This window comes from Sphaeramia orbicularis, unplaced genomic scaffold, assembly GCF_902148855.1.
Source record: "Sphaeramia orbicularis unplaced genomic scaffold, fSphaOr1.1, whole genome shotgun sequence".
NCBI lineage: Eukaryota > Metazoa > Chordata > Actinopteri > Kurtiformes > Apogonidae > Sphaeramia > Sphaeramia orbicularis.
In genome coordinates, this window is record NW_021941578.1 from 326,773 (window position 1) to 349,833 (window position 23,061).

The 23,061-nt window shown below is 35.4% G+C and overlaps 1 protein-coding gene across 1 annotated transcript in view; it reads right to left on the bottom strand.

Moving 5' to 3' along the window:
* The window catches only part of LOC115416237 (ADAMTS-like protein 2), a 41,412-nt gene extending 21,731 nt beyond the window's left edge, over positions 1–19,681 (bottom strand). The window contains exons 1-3 of the mRNA XM_030129983.1: positions 19,535–19,681; positions 6,059–6,145; positions 3,954–4,057 (exon numbers count right to left, since the gene is read on the bottom strand). Coding sequence (XP_029985843.1) covers positions 3,954–4,057; positions 6,059–6,145; positions 19,535–19,681 — 338 coding nt within the window. The remainder of the gene's footprint in view (positions 1–3,953; positions 4,058–6,058; positions 6,146–19,534) is intronic.
* Positions 19,682–23,061: the final 3,380 nt, after the last annotated feature.

Consider the following 23,061-nt stretch of genomic DNA (forward strand, 5'->3'; position numbering starts at 1 on the left):
GTTTAAACATGTAGATTTAACAGTTTAAACATGTAGATTGAACAGTTTAAACATGTAGATTTAACAGTTTAAACATGTAGATTTAACATTTTGAACATGTAGATTTAACAGTTAAACATGTAGATTAACATTTTAAACGTGTAGATTGAACAGTTTAAACATGTAGATTTAACATTTTAAACATGTAGATTGAACAGTTTAAACATGTAGATTGAACAGTTTAAACATGTAGATTTAACAGTTTAAACATGTAGATTGAACATTTTGAACATGTAGATTTAACAGTTTAAACATGTAGATTTAACATTTTGAACATGTAGATTTAACAGTTTTAAACATGTAGATTTAACATTTTAAACGGTGTAGATTGAACAGTTTAAACATGTAGATTAACATTTTAAACATGTAGATTGAACAGTTTAAACATGTAGATTTAACAGTTTAAACATGTAGATTTAACAGTTTAAACATGTAGATTTAACATTTTGAACATGTAGATTTACCGTTTAAACATGTAGATTAACAGTTTAAACCTGTAGATTTAACAGTTTAAACATGTAGATTTAACATTTTAAACATGTAGATTTAACATTTGACATGTAGATTTAACAGTTTAAACATGTAGATTAACATTTTAAACGTGTAGATTGAACAGTTTAAACATGTAGATTTAACATTTTAAACATGTAGATTGAACAGTTTAAACATGTAGATTTAACAGTTTAAACATGTAGATTTAACCGTTTAACATGTAGATTTAACATTTTGAACATGTAGATTTACAGTTTAAACATGTAGATTTAACAGTTTAAACCTGTAGATTTAACAGTTTAAACATGTAGATTAACATTTTGAACATGTAGATTTAACAGTTCAACGTGTAGATTTAGGTCCAACTGGGACCAGTTTAGGGTTCCGTGTCTTCCATGGACACTTGGACATAGGACAGTCAGAGCCAGGATTGGAACCACCAACCCTTTGGTTATTGGACGAGCCGCTCTACCAACTCTACCAACCCATTCATTTACACATTTAAAATGGTACATTGTTAAATGTTTACTTTTTTTTATATAACTTTTTTAATAAAAAAAACAAAACAAAACAAAACAAATATGCTGTTATTTCAGCATTATGGTCTGGTAATTTAAACGGCACTGCATTGTTTTTCAATTGACAGTTTTATTTTCTAAAAACAATAGAAATCATCATTTCTTCAGACTAATCTGGTTTTGTTCACATACTCTTCCTGTAAAAACTACAGCTATATTTGATTCAATCGTTAACACAAAAATCTTTTCAAATAAACAACTGTGCATTGTATTGTCACTTACAGTTTTTTTATGTTGCAATTTTACAACTTTTTGGTGTTAATTATACAGTCATTTTTTACAGTGTATATAATTTCCATCAAAAAATCTAAAACATAGGCATCAAATTTGCGAAAACAAAACGTCATAGCCACGAAAGATCAACGCCGTTCAACCCTTAGAGGCCTGGGACTATTTTTGTGGTGACTTCTAAATAATTTTTCTCTGCATCTAACCGTTCCTAAGTAATTTATAACAATTTATCAATTTATCCTCTGCATTTTCAGTGCAAATCAAGTATATAGTTAAATCACTGAGATGTGATAAAAGCTCAGAGTAAATTCAAAGGTTATCTATCAAAACTGGAGCAGAAGTGACCTTTTTCATCAAAATATTTCTTTAACTAAATGGAAAAAAACAAGCATCTACAACCACTGTCATTTGTCAAACTACAAGGGTTTACTGATGAATCGATGTTGCAGAAGATGACAGTGTTCCCCATGTTCACTACAGAGCCTCCTGAACGTCCAAATGGATCATATGTGATGACCAAAAACAAGCTGAGAAACTGTATTTTATCTGTATGAGGATTAGTGGTTCAAAAGTATTAGACATTTAGGTCTTGAGGGGAATATGTCAGCAATTAAGTTTTTATTTGTAAGCTAATGTGCTTTATGATGTCTTTTTTGGCTCAGTTTTGCTGTCTCTCTCTCTCTCTCCAACATTTGTTTTATGCTTTCAAACACAGTGATGGTTAAGACAGGTCCCTCAAGTTTGGCTTGTATTGAAGTGTCAATTCTTTTGTTCAAAAGTGAGTTGTGGCTATTGCAGTACATTACAAACGGCATATTAACTGTTGTTTTTATGTTTAGTTTGTGGTTGTATTCAATCGTATTAACGTGTTCAGAGCAAAGCGAAATGTGATCAGCATTAGCTCACTCAGGGGAGCAGCAACAACTTGAAACAGTTTAACAATAAAGAGCCTTTCATCCAGCTGATGGAAACACATCTCATGAGTCTCAGCACTTAAAAGTTTGCATAATTTCACAACAGCAAACATGTGTTTGTAACAAGGGAAATCTGTGAAGAGCGCTGTAGTTATAGTTAACATGATTCTAATGGTGTGTGTGTGTGTGTGTGTGTGTGTGTGTGTGTGTGTGTGTGTGTGTGTGTGTGTTGTGTGTGTGTGTTGGGACGACCCCCAGAACTCCAGCATCGACTTAATGCATCTGTCTTTCATTACCATGTTAACTGCACCCCCCACACCTCCTCTGTCTATCTCTCTTTAGCCAGAGCCCATCCTCCTCCAGTGTTTAGACCGTAAAGTAGGAGAGACAGCAGGAAGAGGTGAGGCGGGAGGTCACTATGGAAGAGTGTCACATCTAATTGGTAGAAGGTGATGAAGGGAGGACAGGATAGAAGAAAAAGCAAGAGGAGCAGAAAAGGGGATAAAGCAAAGGGTGTGCTGAGGAAGAGGAGGGAGGCTACAGAGCTGAAGAGTTTTAAAAAAAAAGGAGGAGAGGAGCACGAGAGCCCGACAAAAGTAAAGAAATGGGAAATGAGTTAGGGGGGAAGAAGGTAGACGGAAGAAGGAGGGAGGAGTGAGGGCAGAGTGGAGCTAATCATGGTTGACAGAAACTTCCGCAAGTCTGACAGGGGGAGGTCAAAGGTAACAAGATGGCTACAAACACATATACAGACACACATACTTACTACTACTCACTCCTCCAGTCACTACGTTTACATGCACGCTAATATTTCCATTCATCCTGACAACAACAATATTCTAAATATGGCATGAGTCACCAACATATTTAATAGCTTTATTCTGAATGCATTTTCTGATTAAGTTTTACACTCATTTCTGTGCATTGTATACAAACCAAATTAAGAATAAAGCTACAGGAATTAAAAAGACTGGCTGTTTTGATACAGTGTGTGCCAGCGGTGGAAGCTTTTTTTTTTTTTACATGTAAATAGAACATTAGTGTTAGTTCATTTTCATTAACTTAGTAAGAATAATTCTTTTTAGTATAAAGGCTAAAAACAAATGTTTTTCACATTTAAAGTTCATCATTGTGCTACTGCTATCCATCCATCCATCCATCCTCTGCTTCTCTGGCTCATCGTGGGGTTAACAGCCTAAGCAGAGAAGCTGAGTTCCCTCTCCCAGACCACCTCTTCCATTCATCTGAAAGAATACCGAGGCTTTCCCAGACCAGCCCAGACATATACTAGTCCCTTCACTGAGTCCTGGGTCTGCCCCGGGTTCTCCTCCAGGGCCGAAATGGTCAAAACACCTCACCACAGAGGCGCACAAGAGGCAAAGAGGCTTCCTAAACAGACACCTGAACCACCTCAACTGGCTCTGCTTGATGTTTTTAAAATTTTCAATAGTTTTTAATTTTAGTTTATATTTTTGAATATGCACGGCTACATGGAAATTATAATTTTAGTGGAATATTTTCATTGACAAGTGGCAATATTGCCTTTTTGGAATGAGGGAAAAAACCTGAATGTTTTGCCACATTTTACTACTTCTGTGAACATGCTGTGACTTCACATATTTTTAACAGCTCCTTTGATTCCAAACACTTTGCATGTTATCGTCATAGACAGATCATGTGTTGTGTGTAACTTTTTTACCTCTGAATGAGGCAATGTCTCTCCTGACTCCTTACGCCTCCTCCACAGCTCCTGGAACAGGACGACCAACTGGACCACTCCCCCCACCACTGAAACACCTCCTCCTACGAATTCAAGTTATGGAGAGTCAAACAGAGAAATAAACAAACAGGGCACTCACGTCAAAGTATTTGTCATATTATCTACAGTATATTATGACTGGCCATTAAACGACATGTGAGAATGTCAGCATGGTCTGGTCTGTCTGTAGTATCTCAGTGATGTCTAGAGTCAAAAAGACCCTTCACGATCCGTTTAGTCCTGAAGGAGCAATGGGTATCTGTAAATGCTGACACTTTATCTCATATATAAATATCTACACTTTGCAAAATAAATAGTCTGAAAATAAATGGCCTAGTCTGTGCTCCAAGTCAGATGAAAATAGTATTTTGTATTGATATTGTGTTGTTTTAACTGTGCTAACAGTGAAATCCTTCATCTATTTCAAGTCTGTCTGTCAGTCTACTGTGGTACATTTCTAAACTAAGAAGATCATGTCAAACTATGATTATGATGGGAAAAATCATAGGACCTTTAGGACATTTGCCTCCTGTCCTACGAAAAGTACATTTCAAAGTGTGTGCATTACAAATTAAATGTTAAATCATTTAATATCCCCGTAAGGAAATTTGATTTCTGCATTTTAGACAGTCTAATACACACGGCATCTAGTATTATCATTAGCACACAGCTCCTGACACATTAGGAACAGTAAGCTGCACTGAAGCTGCTCTGGGACCAACTCCAAACCCTTATCAGCACCGTGGTCAGGCATACAACAGGAGAATTAACCTGTATGTTCCTGTTGGCGGTACATGTACATGTATATGTACATGGCAGCAGAAACCAGAGGACACCCAGGTTTAGAGATTAGATTAGGGATCTGTTCTGTATCACTGATCCACTGCAAGGTTATCGTTAACGAAAACTAACAAAATGACGAAAAGTAGAATTGTAAAAACATTTTCGTTAACTGAAATAAATAAAAACTATAATTAAAAGAAAAAATGATAACTAACTGAAATTGTATTGTGTGCTTATAAAACTAACTAAACGTAAAAAAAAATTATGGATAAAATTCCCTTAATTTTCGTCTTTGTCAATGTCAGATTGATATAAAATCGATTTATTTCCCTCAAGCAATTTTAGCTGCTGGCACCATATGATATTTAACGCTCCGTCACTTTCATCACTTGTGGTTTCCAGTCACCTTCTGGTCCCCACTCTACCAGGAAACATGGAGACTAAAGTTGGGAGAAAGCAGCAGAGTCCTGTCTAAGGTTTTTTATTTGAATTTGACAGTGAAGAAAATAAAAGTTATAAAAAAACTAAAACTAAGCATTTAGAAAATAACGAAAACTAATAAAAACTAGCAAACCTGCTCTAAAAACTATTTAAAACTAACTGAATTAGAGAAAAAAAAGGCCAAACTAAATAAAACTAAACTATAATGAAAAATCCAAAACTATTAGAACCTTGATCCACTGCCATTAAAAATACATATAAAGTAACTACCAGTGTGATGCAATACAATTCTACATGATTTGAATCTACAGAATGCAGTGCAGAAAGAAGAATCTACAGAAAGAATATGATGTTTTGTAGTTCTATAGTCAGTTCCTAGAAGTAAACTAAAAATCTGAATAGTACTTCAGATGTTTGTCTAGTACTGCAGCTCAGTACATCATTTATACTGTTCCCCTTTGATTTCTTAATGACATTTGGACATTTCACAAACTTTTTCCACAAAAACAGTCTGTGACAGAAGATCAAATAAAAGTCAGCTTGGACCTAGCCTTACACCACTCGGTCTTTTCTTTTCTGTTGCCAGTTACAAGTTTATAACTCAGCCTAAAGCTTAGTTTACTCACATGAGACATGGCTGAGAAGAAACAGTATATAGAGGAGGCATCATCCCACTGAAGGTATAAGGTATCCACTTATAATTATATATATTAAAATACTTTTACCAATGCAGAGATGTTTCATCCCAAGCATCAAATTCTCATGGTCTTTTGTGGTGATGCATCAGTATGATTCATTCAAAGCTGAAATCCTTTGTGTACCTTATTTGGTTGTTTGGCATTCTGATTTCCACGGCTGTGTGACTGCAGATGGATGTTACGCTGCTCCACCCTCCCGTCACTTCTGTCCTGACAGACACACAACCAACACACAAACACATACACAGGAACATGACACACATTAATGACTCTCTCTTGAACTGGCTCAGACTGATGGACTTATCATATTGCGTACAACAAGATACCTTTTTAAGCTCTGGTTAAGGCAGGGGTGTCAAACTCATTTGAGTTCAGTTCCATATTCAGCTAAATTTGATCTGCAGTGGGCCGGACCAGAAAAATAATAACAGAATAACCTATAAATAATGACAACTCCAAATTTTGTCTTTGTTTTAGTATAAAAAACAAACAAACATTAAATTATGAAAATACTTACTTTTATAAACTAACCAAAAAAAAAGAAAAAAACTGAAATTGAAATTAAAAAACGTAAGAAAATTTAGTGAAATTTTAACAATAGTATTCCTCCACTTATCATTTGTCCATGTGCTTATGGATCAGATCTACAAAGATACTAAACACTGAGGAACAGGAAGAAAAATTGTTAAAATTGTGCTTAATTTTCTTTAGACATTTCAGTTTCTTCATATTTGTTCAGGTTATTCACATTTTATTGTTACAGGATAGTTTGTAAATGTAAATATTTTCATAATTTAATGTTATTTTTTGCTCTAAAACAAAGAAAAAAAATTAAGTTGTTAATTCTAGATTTTTTTGGGCTTAACTGAAGATTTTTTTACTTAATTGAAGATTCTTTTTTGCTTAATTGAAGATTTTTTTACTTAACTGAAGATTTTTTTTGGCTTAATTCAAGATTTTTGGCTAAATTTGAGATTTGTTTTGGCTTAATTGAAGATTTTTTGGGGGGGCTTAATTGAAGATTTTTTTTTTTTTTTTTTTTTGGCTTAATTGAAGATTTTTTTCCTTAATTCAAGCTAAAAATTTTTTTTGCTTAATTCAATTCAAGACTGTGGAATTTTGGCAAAAACATCCCAGGGGCCAAACTGGAGCCTTTGCCGGGCTGCATTTGGCCCCCGGGCCGCATGTTTGACACCCCTGGGTTAAGGACTTCTCCATCTCTCATGTGTCTTAATGTTTGGATTTTGTCTGCTCTACTGATAACAACATGAGATGAGTCTGGACTCTAGTGTTGAACGCGCACATTAGCAGGCTATGTGCAAATAATTACGAAAATTATATTTAGACACATTTTGGGAAGAAATCTGAATTGAGATTACATTTAAAATGGACCAGAAATTGTGTCTTGAGGAAACCTGTACAACAGAGCTGTGAGCTGCTTCAGTCTTAGTTTGTTGATATTTTTCATCATTTATGCTACAAATACACATACACATCAAGGCTCCAAGTCCCACTTACACTGTTGTCTCAACAGGGTCCTCAACAAGCCTACACAGGTTCCTTACTATGTCAGATTACCCTCTGGCTAACTTAACAAGTACACACATCCACACTTTGCTGCCTTGTATTTAGATATCTGTTTGATGTGTGAGCAGGAAATGGACAGGAATAGTTGTTTTCCTTCAAAGAAATCAAAATATTTCTACAATAATGATGTGCGAGGAGTCAAAAACAGACCAAGTTTATGTTTGGTGGGATGATGCACTACTGGCTCAACAAAGTTCCTTACATGAGTGTATGCAAAGATTTGCTGTAACACAGTTTGTGTATGGGGTGCACATGTAAAAGAGGAAGCTTACACAAGTTTTCATGTAAAATCTGAGGTTTAAGGTTAAATCAGAACACAGCTGGTGCATGGTATAGAAACTCCTATCAGTCCTCATGGCATTCTTCAAACAAAGCTGAGATTTCACAATGTGGTGGCCTCATGGAAATGCATTTCAGCAGGTTAAGGTGCATTGACTTTCAGTTTAACCCACAAAATGACTACATGGGATCTGACTGTTGCTTTTGCACAGGTAAATATAGAAACCACTGAAACATAATTCTATTCTTAAAACTGACAAGCCAAAACTAAAATGATAATATTAATGTACTGTACTGTTTTGCTAAGTGTGGTCATACCATGCCCCCTTTGTTGTTCTTAGTCTGGATTACACAAAATATGGATGTGTGAAGTCCTTATCCATTGTCAGAGTGTTACTAACAGTAGAAGGTGGCTGGTAAACCCCCACTTTAGAGAAGTAGACAGGAGTACCAGCACAAATGCAAAGCAATGTACTCTGTGTAGATTAAGCACCAACATATACACATAAAAAAAACACAGTATCACTTCAGTTACAAACAAACACACAGAACCTGTTAACACCTGAGCCTGTTGTGTGTTTGGGGTGATCCACCTCTACACATATCTATTCACATATCAAATTCTGGGCTTTACAGCAGCTGCAGGTGTTCTGTCAGTAGTTTAACAGATGTTGCTTTTATCATTGTGCTCTATGGGAAAAATGTATTTTGGGCCACAGGGGATTTTTTTTAAATATACGGACTGGCTCCCAGGGGAATTGGGCATGAGTTCTCTTAATAAATCCGTGGCTAAAACAGTTAGCATTTGAATCTGGCAGTCCATTTGACTTGTATTTTTAGGACTTGACTGGAGCTAAAACCATGTTTTTACTGTGTTGTATTACTAGGTAACAACAAAATCTACTTTGATTATGGTTTGGGAGCGTGTGACTCAATCTACATGCTTTTGTACAGTCTTAGCCAAAAGTTCTAAGAATGACACAAATGGAGTCTTTGCTTAAATGTGATTTGTCATTAAATTGATTTCAAACCTATATAATGTGTCTGTTCGCCAGTGTACCTCAGATGGAAAACAGGGAAAAAACAAACCTCATGTCATTCCCCAAACTTTTAGACACAAGTGTATTGATACACTGTGTTTGTTTGCATTTAGGTCTTTCCATGAAACTGGTCTTATTGGGTATGTGGTACATTACCAGCATTTTAAACCCAATAACAAAAGAGAAATTTAGACATGTTTCCCCCCAGGATGTACCTTTTGATGACCTCGGATAAACGCCAAAAAAATTATATTCTTCCTATGAGCCATCTCAAAAATAATGAATTTTTATTAAACTATTGGGGCCAAAAATAGGACCAAATTTGGGACAGGAAAAACTACCTAGGTGTCAGTGCATTTTATTTTGAAGATATGGTTGTAAATGGTCTTATATACTGCTATAAATAAAGACACTGTGTTAAAATTGACAATCCTAGTTGTTTTTCTAATCAAGACGTGGGTTTTTCATGAATCGGCAGTCTCATTCGAGGCTTTGTGCATAACCCATCATGTCCACTGGTGTTACATGCGGAACCTTCCCATTTATACACAAATAAATCAAGAGTGAATTTGCAATAGTGGTCATTTTTGTGAAACACTCTGTCTTGCATATTTACTTCAATTCACAAAATATGTACCTATGAGTAGGGGTGTGTATTGGCAAGAATCTGGCGATACAATACAAATCACAATACTAGGATCACAATACGATATATCACGATATATCATGATACTGTTGAAAAGGCTATTTTGTTTTTTTCTTTTTTTTTTAAATGATTATTTCCTTGAAGAATTGAATTACACCAGAAATATGCACAAATACTAAACACATTTTTATTTGATCACGACAGGATCTAATGCTATATCACAAAATGTTCCTGTGTTCAAACTTAAATTCTGTTTTACAGACATTACAGTTTAAGATCCTGTTCAAATGTTCATATTCTATTAGTTCAGAACTAACATCAGAACAGTATTTTTGTGCAATCCCAACAAAGGAACGAATATTATTTAATAAAAGAGTGCTAAATAATAATAAATAAAAATAAACAAAAATCAAAATGAACCTCCACAGTATCTGCATTTGAATAAATACCTAAAAATATGATACAGCACTTTTTAATATCGATACAGTATTGTGAAATGAAATATTGCAGAGCCGATATTTTCTAACACTCCTACCTATGAGAGAATAAGAAAAATATTCAAAAAATAGTAGCACATAATTTTCATGTCCTTTTTACCTTGGTTACTTCAGAGTAATCATTGCATACAGAATCCTCTGTGTACTGCTGGAATACTGATAAGACATAATTTCAGGGGAAAACTCAGATATCACTGAGTTGTCTGTGGATTTGCCTTGTGTAAGTGTGGGTATTGGGGAAAAAAAAACTGACAGAAATGAGATGGGAAGTTCATTATAGAAACCTGGTGTCTGTGTTACATGCAGATTTCTGTATGCGCACATCAAATAAAAATGTGTTTTATGTGAAAAATAGTTTCTCTTTTATCTCAGTAAATATTTAAAGTAGACCCAAAGTGCTTCCAAACTTTCTTCATTACATTAGTCTACATCTTGTTTGAATTTTTAGCCCCTCTGTCCTTTTTTTTAGGGACCAGTTTCATAGAAGCAACAATTTATAAAATCAGTAAAAGAACTAAAACAAAAACTCAAAAGTGACTTAAATGCACAGTATTTAAATGTTACTACTGTCTATACTACTGTCTAAAAGGAAAATGAAGATGTCCATCCTTCCATTTCATGCATTTCTACTCCTTTTTGCACACCAAGAACATTTTGGATGAAAAAGTATAGAGTGAAGTTGCGTTTTTCTTGCTGGTAATGGCTTGTGAAAAAATATGGCTGCACACTGGTTTTCAGTAATTGTGACCATGCTTGGTTGCTTCATTTATTAAATCGTATATCTGGCTTGTGTGGCTTGTGTCCAAACGATAATTGAAAGCAGTGTTCATTAAACAGTCATTACCTGTTGAAGTGAAATGAAGCGATATGTGTGTGTGCCTTGATAGAGAAAAATTGTCAATTTCAAATAAGCAACGTTACCATGATGAATCTTAACCTTTAAATAGTGATCATTACCTCACTGTTACTATGGCACATTGTGTGTAATGTTGGGAAAATACTCCTTTGGCACTCTTGAAAGACAATGCGGTCTTTGCCAAAACAGCACATTAGATGTCATGCCAGTTGTTGTGAGCTCTACACAAATCTCCTTTTATACTGCTGCCATCAATTTTATGTGTAGTCAGCCTCACCCACGAAGACCAGCCTCAAATCCAAAAACCCGACTAGATTTGCTATAAAATATGCTCTTTTTGTTCATTGGCAAGACTGAATGAAGTGAATGGTAAAGTCAGTGCCAACCAGACTCGTGATGCTCGGCCCATTCATGTGCATAGAAACAAACTCGTGCATGTGGTTGAAGGTTGTAAATGTCTGCAAACAATTCAGCTAAGAGTCAAAGATTCTCAACCATAAGCTTCCAGACCATGAAAAGGGGCTGTTCAATATCATGGTTTCTGCAGGCTTCAACAAGTGAAATTAAAGACTATTTAAGACCATTACGAATGCAATTTAAAACATGTTTCACATTCTGTTGTTGACGATCCTGTTGTGAACATAGAATATTAAGTAACTAGTATGTGACCCCTGGGGAACTACAGGCTGTAGAAGTGGGAGTTTTTATGCTGGGGAGAGCAAACTTTTGGGAAAAGAGGTTAGTCTATATTGTATAAGCCGAAGTATCCTACTATTAATGCATGTTTTGGCCCCGCCCCGTGTCCGGTGTCTGTCCGGCGCGTCTTTGTCTGTCACATGTTGCAGCATGGGAGGGCATACCGGTGCAATGCCGCTGTTGCACCACGGGAGGGCACTATTGTAAAGGTACAATGCTGCTAGCAAGGTTATTATCGTTAATGAAAACTAACGAAATGACGAAAACTAGAATTGTAAAAACATTTTCGTTAACTGAAATAAATGAAAACTGTAATTAATAGAAAAAAATGATAACTAACTGAAACTGTATTGTGTGTTTACAAAACTAACTAAAACGTATAAAAATTCTGGATAAAATTCCCTTCGTTTTCGTCTTTGTCAGTGTAGGACTGATATGAAATCGATTTATTTCGCTCTAGGAATTTTAGCTAGCGGCACCATATGATATTTAACGCTCCGTCCCTTGTGTTCACTTGTGGTTTCCAGTCGTCTTCTGGTCCCCACTCTACCTGGAAACATGGAGACTAAAGTTGGGAGAAAGGAGAGTCCTGTCTGGGATTTATTTGAATATGACGACAGAGAAGAAAAGAGACGACAAAACTAAAATTAATACTAAAACTAAACTAAAACTAAGCATTTAGAAGAAAATCAAAACTAATAAAAACTAGCAAAACTGCTCTAAAAACTAATTAAAACTAACTGAATTAGAGGGGAAAAAGCTAAAACTGAATAAAACTAAACTATAATGAAAAATACAAAACTATTAGAACCTAGGCTGCTAGTTGACATAAAAATTGTTTGACGCGTCATTCTTTATAATGCAAACGGCAATTCATATATTAATACGCAGGTGCGTCTGCAGAGTGAAATAGTGAGCCATGGAGCGCACAAACAGGGTGGGGGGCGAATAGTTCGTAAGTTGGGGGGGGGGTTCCATGTCGTGCGTACCTCACTATGACTACGTGCAGAAGTGAAACTGAACAGGCATTACTAATTCCTCTACATCTCCTGCTGTTGTGAAGCTCATTTACCTTTTCCCTACCTCCTGAAACTTCGCAAACTTTGTTTTGAGGGGGCAGGACGTTTGTTTGAGGAGGCACTGCTCCCTCTAGAACTGACTCTGATACCAATATGTCTGAACTGTAGCTTGTAAATGTGGCGTTCCTGTTTTTAACTTCATTTCCCATCATGCAGCATTGCGCTTCCATGATTGTAAGGCAATTGTATTCCAAAATGACTAATATCTCCCAAAATTTTGGTCCTATCAACTTGCTGAGATATTTAATGTGTAGACAGGACTATTCCTCAACTGTAGTTACTGAATTAACCAGGTAAAAATGTCTCAGTTTGTCCGAATTGTGCTGACACACACATACACAAACAGACGCTCTGAGCTCTTCCAGTATTATGATATAGATGGCAAGTATTGATAGTGGATATAAAAATATCAACGTTTCATGTTATATTTAATCATTTATTTCTTTCATTCACAGGTCACACTCCATCATTTGGATATTTTTCCAAACAACACAGATGTAGGCAACATATCTGTGTTAAAGTCACACAAACACAGAGAAGATGAATGTGACAGAAAATAGGATAAATCTGAAGAGGTGGAAGATTTCCACCAGCCAAGAAAAATGAGGATAATACATGTTCCATGCATCTATTGACCTTTTTATATTTTATACATGAGCATTTCATATTGTGTTGCATGTTTAATTGGAAACTTTTGCACAGTTTCTAAATAAAACTGATAAAAAAAAAAAAAAAAACATTTACTGAGTACGAAATTCAAATTTATCAATGTTCTTCCATGTGGACATTTGAGTTATGCTATGTAATTGCAGAAAATGTGCTATATTTTTAGAATTATCATTATCTGTATTCAAATGACCCACATCAGGATAGAGATGTTGGTCATTCTGCACAGTCCTACTCTGAAAGGCTTTCTGGGTGTCTGTTAGACAGTCAAAAAGTCAGACAGATAGCCTTTTGGTGAGTCAGCAGATCAATCTGTCAACTCGCCTCCCGCTTTGCAGTTTAGCCAAATGGTCAGTCTGTGAAGTAACTTTCCAACATAACGACAGCGATGCTTCTATCCTGAAGTCTGCAACTACAAAATGCTGAATCATTTACACCCAAGTACAGAAAAGTACATAACAGCAAAGGATTCGCAATATGTTGTCATGAAAGAAACATCCTGATCCCATCCTATATTATAAAAGGGAAGTGGATTCTGTCAGTGTGTCTCAGGCATCACACAAAATCCAGAAAGAGATGACTGCTGCAGTTTGGCATACTGATGTAGTTTTGGTCAACGAGGAGACTAGAGAAAACGGCAAGTTGATAGGACCAGTATTTTGGGAGAATATTTTGGGAGATATTAGTACTTTGGAATACAGTGGCCTCCCAATGGCCTATCATGTTGCTATGCCCAGATTCAAATGCTGCATTTCCACTGTGTGGTACTGGCTCAACTCGGCCTTTTTGCGTTTCCAAAGGACCTGGAATCTGGTGCCCGGTACTTGTTTTTTGGTATCACCTCCGCCGAGGTTCTAAGCGATACTAAACCGTGACGTATAACACTGCAGACCACTGATTGGTCAGACAAACCCGCCGTTTTACAAAAAACAGATGCAGAAGTGGACAGTAAATATAGCCGTACATTAATCCACATGATAACAGCCCCAAACTACACCATGGTCGGTCGAGGAGGTTCAGTCTTTGGTGGCCACTGTAAAAATTCAGACGAGACACCATGCAACGAGCGAGTTTTCAGCAACTCTCTGAGCAGAAAACATGGAAATAACGCGCCACATTGCTATGACATCCATGTACTGTACTGTCAGTAGTGTACTGTACTGTCAGTAGTGTACTGTACTGTCAGTAGTATCCAGTAATGGAAATGGTCTGCAGGAATACAGAGTCGAGTCGAACCTAGCCGAGTTGAGCTGGTTCCACGTAGGGGAAACGCAGCAATAGAATCATCACTGAAGTGAGATACCTAGCAACAGATACAATAGGGCTGCATTGCCATGGTGTCAAATTTCATGTGAAGAAAAAGACATGCCAGCTGAGAGGTTATTCAACTGAAAATGCCAGTGGAATTTACCAAGAAAGTAAAGAAAGTAAAGAAATGAACTGTATCGGAGGATCAACGCGCTAGTTTTTCATGATTCACTGATATAAAATAAAAAGTTGTTTTTCGGGTTACAGCTAGATATTGATGTAGGATAGATGTCGTGCAATCACACAATTTAAAGAAAGCTTTCAATGGCTTTTTCGCCAGTAATAAAACATTTAACTGCCTGATCTGTAAAAGGAGAGAAGCTCTTATTCTAAGCACAGGAAAAAGGACACAAGTCTATGTAGAGACAATGTGAGGAATGACAGCTGTGAGATAACACATCAAAGAAACTTGAAGAACATTCGGGAGAAGTGATCAAGTAACTGTTATTTTCTACAACTGCCAAAGACAGATATGGACGCAATATATTAGAAGAAGTGGTCAAGTTCAACAAAACTGCTGGTTATAGCGACAGCCTATAAACAAAGAGAGGCTGAATGGGAGGAAGTTTATTACAGTGCAAACAATGAACTGCAACAGAAAACACTTTAGCCCAGGGATGAAGATGAACTCAGTTTTACCGCATTCATTTGACCTGTTTTGGTTTTTTTTAAGTTCTTCTTTTGTGAAGAGCATTTAAATTTAAAAACATTTACATTTTTATCTTTTTACTGCTGCTTTGCTTATTCCCTTGGGCATCAGGTATGAGTGTACAAAAGTGGTGGAAATTATACTTTTAATTTAATGTACTTTACTACAGCTTTATACATCTGCTTGCCTACAATAGTGGCTTGTATTGACACTTTTACTCCACCACATTTGACTGACAGCTGTAGTTACTTTTAAGACAACAGTTTTCATCCCTCCCTGTCCAATGGAAACAACACACCTCCAAATGTGTTGATTTTTGATGTTTGTGATACAACTGAAGGACAGAGTGTCTCCTAAACTGGACTCCTTTTAGAGCTAGAAAAACTCTTAAAATCCCTCTTGGATTCAATGGAAAAAGGCATTGTCACAAAAGTGGAAATTGCTGTTCAGGAGAAGCTGATTTTTTCGAGAAACATAGTTGTCACAAGAGTGATGCTACACATGATGCATTTCTGTCCAACATACTATTAAGTATTTCAAATGTGCTTAAACTTCAACAATACATATTAATGCAGCAGTAAAATTAAGCCAAAAACATCATATATAAAAGTAAATCATTAAAAGCAAACATTTTACTGCTACATTTTGCTACAAACCCTGCATACTTTAAGCATCCAAAGCTTTCACATTTACTTATGATGGAGTGTATTTTCAGTACTACAGTAATGTTTTTACTCAAGTAAATGAACTGGACATTTCCTTCAGTGCTCACTACACTACTACGTAACACTGTAGCTGACACATGATTACAATTTTTCATACATTTTATCAAGATGTTGTTACTACTAAGTGTGGCCAGAATACACATTCTACAACACTTGACCTTGAAATGGATAACTTTTACTTGTAATGGAGTATTTTCAGTCTCAAATGAGTACCCAAGTAAATGATCTGAATATTTCCTCTACTGCTCACTACACTTCTTAACACTGCAGCTTTCATATAACTGCAATTTTTCATACATCTTATCCTACTAATTATGACCAGAAAACACATTTTACTACTCGTAATTAAAATACATCACTTTTACTTGTAATGGCGTATATTCAGAATATAACAGTAGTGTTTTACCCAAGTAAATGATCTGACAATTTGCTCTACTGCTCATTACACTTCTTCCCAACACTGCAGCCTTCATATAAATGCAACTTTTTCATACGTCTTATTGTAATTCTAAGTATGGCCAAAAGAAAATATTGCGATGGTTATATATTTCTACTGAAAAGGCATAACTTTTACTTATAAAGGAGTATTTTTTGGGTCATATTAGTGCTTTTACCCAAGTAAATGATCTCAATATTTCCTCATCTGCTCATTAGACTTCTTCTTAACACTGCAGCTTTCATACAAATGCAGTTTTTCATACATCTTATCCTACTAATTATGACCAGAAAACACATTTTACTACTTGTCTACTTAAAATTCATCACTTTTACCTGTAATGGTGTCATGTTGACAGTCCCTGAATCATCCAACATCACAACATTATTTGTGTGCGATCCCAACAAAGGAACTAACATTTGTCTCTTTCAGACAGTAAAAAGTGCTTTTAGGATGATTGAAATAACAATCATTTAACAAAACAGTGTTATCAATTTAAAAATGTGTAAATACATAAAAATACTACATTTTTAGTACACAAACAGAGTAAAATACCCATGAATACACATTTGAATAAATACCTAAATATACTGATACAGTACTTTTTAATATTGATACAGTATCATGAAATGAAACATCACGATATATTGCGGAACCGATATTTTCTTAAACCCCTAATATTAGTGCTTTTATCCAAGTAAATGATCTGAATATTTCCACTAATGCTCACTACATTACTACATATATACATCCATATGTCATGTCATTATTTCAGCAGATTGTTAGTAAAGTATGGCCAGCATACAACTATGCAACAATAAATAGCACATACCAACACAAGAACTATACTAAGGGGTAAAAGTTGGTGTTTTAGTAGTTTCACAGAACATCACACTGTAAACACAGAACCATCCTACTAATTATGACCGGAAAACACATTTTACTACTCGTCTACTTAAAATGCATCACTTTTACTTGTAATGGTGTATATTCAGAGTATCACAGTAGTATTTTATCCTCGCAAATGACCTGACAATTTCTTCTACTGCTCACTACCCTTCTTCCCAACACTGCAGCTGACATATAAATGCAATCATTTTAGGCTTTTATGTATGGTTAGAAGAAAATACTGCAAAACTTGATATTTCTACTTAAAATGCATATCTTTTACTTGTAATGGATTATTTTTTTTTTGTCATATTAGTGCTTTTACCCAAGAAAATCATCTGAATATTTCCTCCATTACACTACTACATAATACTGCTATATTCTAGATGTAAATGCAAGTCTTCATGCATCTTATCAAAATGTTATTGCTACTAAAAATGGCCAAAATACACATTTTTACCACTTATATACTCCTACTAAAGAATGCATAGCTATTACTAGTATTTGAGTATTTTCAGTGTCATATTAGTGCTTTTATCCAAGTAAATGATCTGAATATTTCCACTAATGCTCACTACATTACTACATATATACATCGGCTAAAATGTCCCGGGGTCAAATGAGTGTCCATTTGTGTCCAAAACAGTTGTCCTACAGTCACAGAAGTGTGTGTAAATAATGCTAATCCATTTGTGCACAGACTACTGATATTCTCTGACAGTGGAAGCTCTATTTTCATAAATATTGGATTTGGAATAGCACGTGTATGTGAAAACTTTTGCTGGTGGACGGACGTGACATTACCCATGATGCTCTGGTCAGTCCCAGTACTTTATTAGGAATAAACTTCTAGACTTCCTGTTGCTAATTGTGCTCTTCTTCATAAATGTTGGTATTGTGGATCTAAAACAATCCCAGCTGACACAAAAACACTAAATGTGTCAGTGGATGGATGTGACATGGTTGTTGTGGATCCCATCATACTGATGCTCTGCAGCCATGTCAGCGTTTACACTAATGATCCCTGTGCAAAAACTAGGAGCACTATTATTTATTGGATAGTTTAGCATCAGACTAAAGAGGAAAGAACAATCTAGAATTGTTCTTTGTGTATAAAAATGCTTCTTATTGTAAAAGTGTTGATGTAAACAGTGCTGTGTGCCATTCTTCATGTATGTATTGGTGGAACAGAAGCAGGATGGATCAGCACCATACTCCAGATTGAACCTGTACAAATAAAACATGTGATATGGAGGAGAGAATCTGGGAAGAAAAACTGGGGAATCCAAAAGAAGAGAAGATTTGTTTTTCAGCTCAGTTCAGTTCAAATAGAACTTGTCCATTTGTGACATGAAAATATAGCATTAATTGTGCTGAAATGGTTCATTTTGGAGCTGAAAACATAGTTCATATGAGCATCAACATGTTGAACAGAACTGAAATCCTGTCCATTTGAACAACTGTCATTTACCAACACAAAGTTCCTTTGGATTCACTGACACTGATTTAATATGAACACAGACACAGAAGAGCTGTGAGCACATGTGAGCCGACATATTTTCTTACACCCCAAATATTAGTGCTTTTATCCAAGTAAATGATCTGAATATTTCCACTAATGCTCACTACATTACTACATATATACATACATATGTCATTATTTCAGCGGATTGTTAGTAAAGTATGGCCACAATACAACTATGCAACAATAAATAGCACATACCAACAACAGAACTATACTGAGGGGTAAAAGTTGGTGTTTTAGTAGTTTCACAGAACATCACACTGTAAACACAGAACCATTTTGGGGAAAAAAAAAAAAAAAGTCATTAAGTTGCAGCTCGTTGGTGTAAAAGTGTGCAGTGAATGTCAGGTAAGGAAAACCCTCCTGAATCACTGGTATAAACGGATTTTTCTGTGAAAGTTGATTCTTTAATCCCTCGTATCGACTTGTGGGGGCTTTTCGCCGAGTAGAACAGTGCCCGTTCACAGTTAGCTTACTTTGTCCCGCATGAATACGGGACACGGTCGGCCCGGTTCACACACTTCGCTGTTAATTACACACTTATTAAAGGAAGGACTCGGTGAAACTAGGCCGTGTGTTCAGAAAAGTCACACCGTTTTTAAAGCCACTAGTCCCCCGTTGGAGTTAACCCTGACCCAGTAGAGCCGTCCGGCACTTTAACCCGCTAGGAGGTAACCCGGGTCAGGGGCGCGTTCACGCGAGGTGACCGAACGGATAGTTACCTTAACGGGCCAGCTGTTGAGGGACCGGGAGGTGCAGCAGGAGGAAGGAGCAGACCGGGAGAGCGAAGCCTCCGTTACCGAACATGGTTCATTCATGTCACAGACCGACGGCACTTCCCCTCCCCTTACCTCCGCTCCCCTCCTCATCCTCCCCTACTGCCCTCCTGCCTCCTCCCACTCCGACCCCCTCTGATGCGGACACGCCCCCGCTCCTACACCACGCCCACTACCCTAAAATACTCCCAGAGAAGTACTAGTACAAACTCAGTACAAATACATAGTCAAGGACAGGTACAAACTCAGTATAAGTACATAGTCAAGTACAAGTACAAAGTCAGTATAAATGCATAGTGAAGTATTAGTACAAAGTCAGTACAAATACATAGTCAAGTACTAGTACAAACTCAGTATAAGTACATAGTGAAGTACTAGTACAAAGTCAGTACAAATACATAGTCAAGTACAAGTACAAACTCAGTACAAATACATAGTCAAGGACAGGTACAAACTCAGTACAAATACATAGTCAAGTACAAGTACAAACTCAGTATAAGTACATAGTCAAGTACAAGTACAAAGTCAGTATAAATGCATAGTGAAGTACTAGTACAAAGTCAGTACAAATACATAGTCAAGTACTAGTACAATCAGTACAAACATAGTCAAGTACTAGTACAAACTCAGTACAAATACATAGTCAAGTACTAGTACAAACTCAGTATAAGTACATAGTGAAGTACTAGTACAAAGTATGAACAAAAACATAGTGAAGTACTAGTACAAAGTCAGTACAAAAACATAGTGAAGTACTAGTACAAAGTCAGAACAAATACATAGTCAAGTACTAGTACAAACTCAGTATAAGTACATAGTGAAGTACTACTACAAAGTCAGTACAAAAACATAGTGAAGTACTAGTACAAACTCAGTACAAAAATATAGTAAAGTACAAGTACAAAGTCAGTACAAATACATAGTCAAGTACTAGTACAAACTCAGTACAAATACATTGTCAAGTACTAGTACAAACTCAGTACAAATACATAGTGAAGTACTAGTACAAAGTCAGTACAAAAACATAGTGAGTACTAGTAAAAGTCAGAACAAAAACATAGTGAAGTACTAGTACAAACTCAGTACAAAAACATAGTGAAGTACTAGTACAAAGTCAGTACAAATACATAGTCAAGTACTAGTACAAACTCAGTATAAGTACATAGTGAAGTACTACAAAGTCAGTACAAAAACATAGTGAAGTACTAGTACAAACTCAGTACAAAAATATAGTAAAGTACAAGTACAAAGTCAGTACAAATACATAGTCAAGTACTAGTACAAACTCAGTACAAATACATTGTCAAGTACTAGTACAAATCAGTACAAATACATAGTCAAGTACTAGTACAAACTCAGTATAAGTACATAGTGAAGTACTACTACAAAGTCAGTACAAAAACATAGTGAAACTAGTTTTTTTTTTTTTTTTTTTTTTTTTTTTTTTTTTTTTTTTTTTTTACAGGACACCAGGGTCATGTATTGAGAAATTCAATAAGGAGATTACTAATTATATGAAAAAAAATGTGATAAGGTGATTTTGGTTTGTGGTGACTTTAACATTGATCTATTGAAATGGAATGAACATGCAAAAACAGCAGAATTTGTAAACACTGTTTAGTTTGAGTTTTCACCCTGTAATTACAAAACCAAGTAGAATCACATTGGAAAGCGCAACATTGATTGATAATATTTTTACAAACATTATTGATGGTGAAATAACGAGTGGTCTATTTCTGACTGACATAAGTGATCATTTGCCAGTTTTTATAGAACTGGAAATGAACAACAAATTATCTTTAACCAACTATAAGCAAAAACCTTGTTTGGTAAGAACAAAGTCACCAGAAGCAATTATGGCCTTAAAGGAGGAATAATAAATTATGACTGGCATGAAGTTTATGTAGATGATGTTAATGAATCATATAATGCTTTCCTAGACATTTTCTGACATTGTACAATAGACATTGTCCTGTGAAAGAATATAGACAAGATCTTAAAAAGAATAAGAAACCATGGTTAACTAAGGGATTGGAAAGGGCTTGTAAGAAGAAAAACAGTCTTTATAGGGAATTCCTGAAGCACAGAACGAAAGAAAAAGAGAATAAATATAAAAGATACAAAAATAGATTGACAGCAATTATAAGAACACATAAAAAAGCCTATTATGATAAGTTGTTAGAAATACACAAAAATGATATTAAAGGTACTTGGAAAGTGTTAAATGATATGATTAAAAAAAGTAATAAAAAGAATTTTGCTACATATGTTGTTAAAAATGGTGACACTGTGGTGGAAAATACAGAGGACATCGTGAATATATTTAATGATTTTTTTGTTAATGTCGGTCCTAATTTGGCAAAAGATATTACCAAGTGGGAAAAGGATGATAAAACCTTTAATTTTGCTATTGAAAACAATAATTCAATGTTTCTTGGTGGAGTTTGTGAAAGTGAAGTGTTGGAAGTGGTCAGGAAATCTAAAAATAAAAAATCTACTGATAGAAATTCCATTGATATGTCACTCATAAAACAAGTGATAAACAGTATCCTTCAACCATTCACGTATATATGTAACAAATCATTTCAAACAGGTACTTTTCCAGAAAATATGAAAATAGCTAAAGTGATTCCGATTTATAAAAATGGTGATAAGCACATGGTGTCAAATTATAGACCGGTGTCACTGTTACCACAGTTTTCTAAAATTCTTGAGAAACTGTTTGTAAAGAGGTTAGATGACTACATAGACAAATATAGGATATTAAATGATCATCAGTATGGATTTAGGAAAAACCGATCAACATCTTTAGCAGTAATGGAATTTGCAGAAAATATAGCAACAGCGGTGGATCAGAAACAACATACTGTTGGTGTTTTTATTGATTTAAGGAAAGCATTTGACACAATTGATCACTCAATATTACTCCGGAAATGTGAAATGTATGGTATAAGAGGTGTGACGCAAAACTGGTTAAAAAGTTATTTACAAAATAGGTCTCAGTATGTATCAATTGGAAATACAAATTCACAACTTAGAAACGTAACATGTGGGGTCCCACAAGGTTCAGTTCTGGGACCCAAGTTATTTATACTTTATCTAAATGATATCTTTATGGCATCTAGTAAGTTAAAATTTACAATATTTGCAGATGATACTAATTTGCTTTATTCGGGAGTAAATATGAAACAAATATTAGAAATTGTGGAAAAGGAATTGAGCAAGTTAAAAAAATGGTTTGATGTAAATAAGTTATCACTTAATGAAGATAAAACAAAATTTATGGTTTTTGGTGGTGCTAGGGGAAGTGATATAAAACTGAAAATTAATGAAATTGAAATTGAAAGGGTGTATGAAACAAAATTTTTGGGAGTGATTATTGACCATAAACTCTGTTGGAAACCACAAATAGAATATATCAAACGCAAAATGTCCAAAGCTGTTGCGATTCTTTATAAAACTCGAGACTTGTT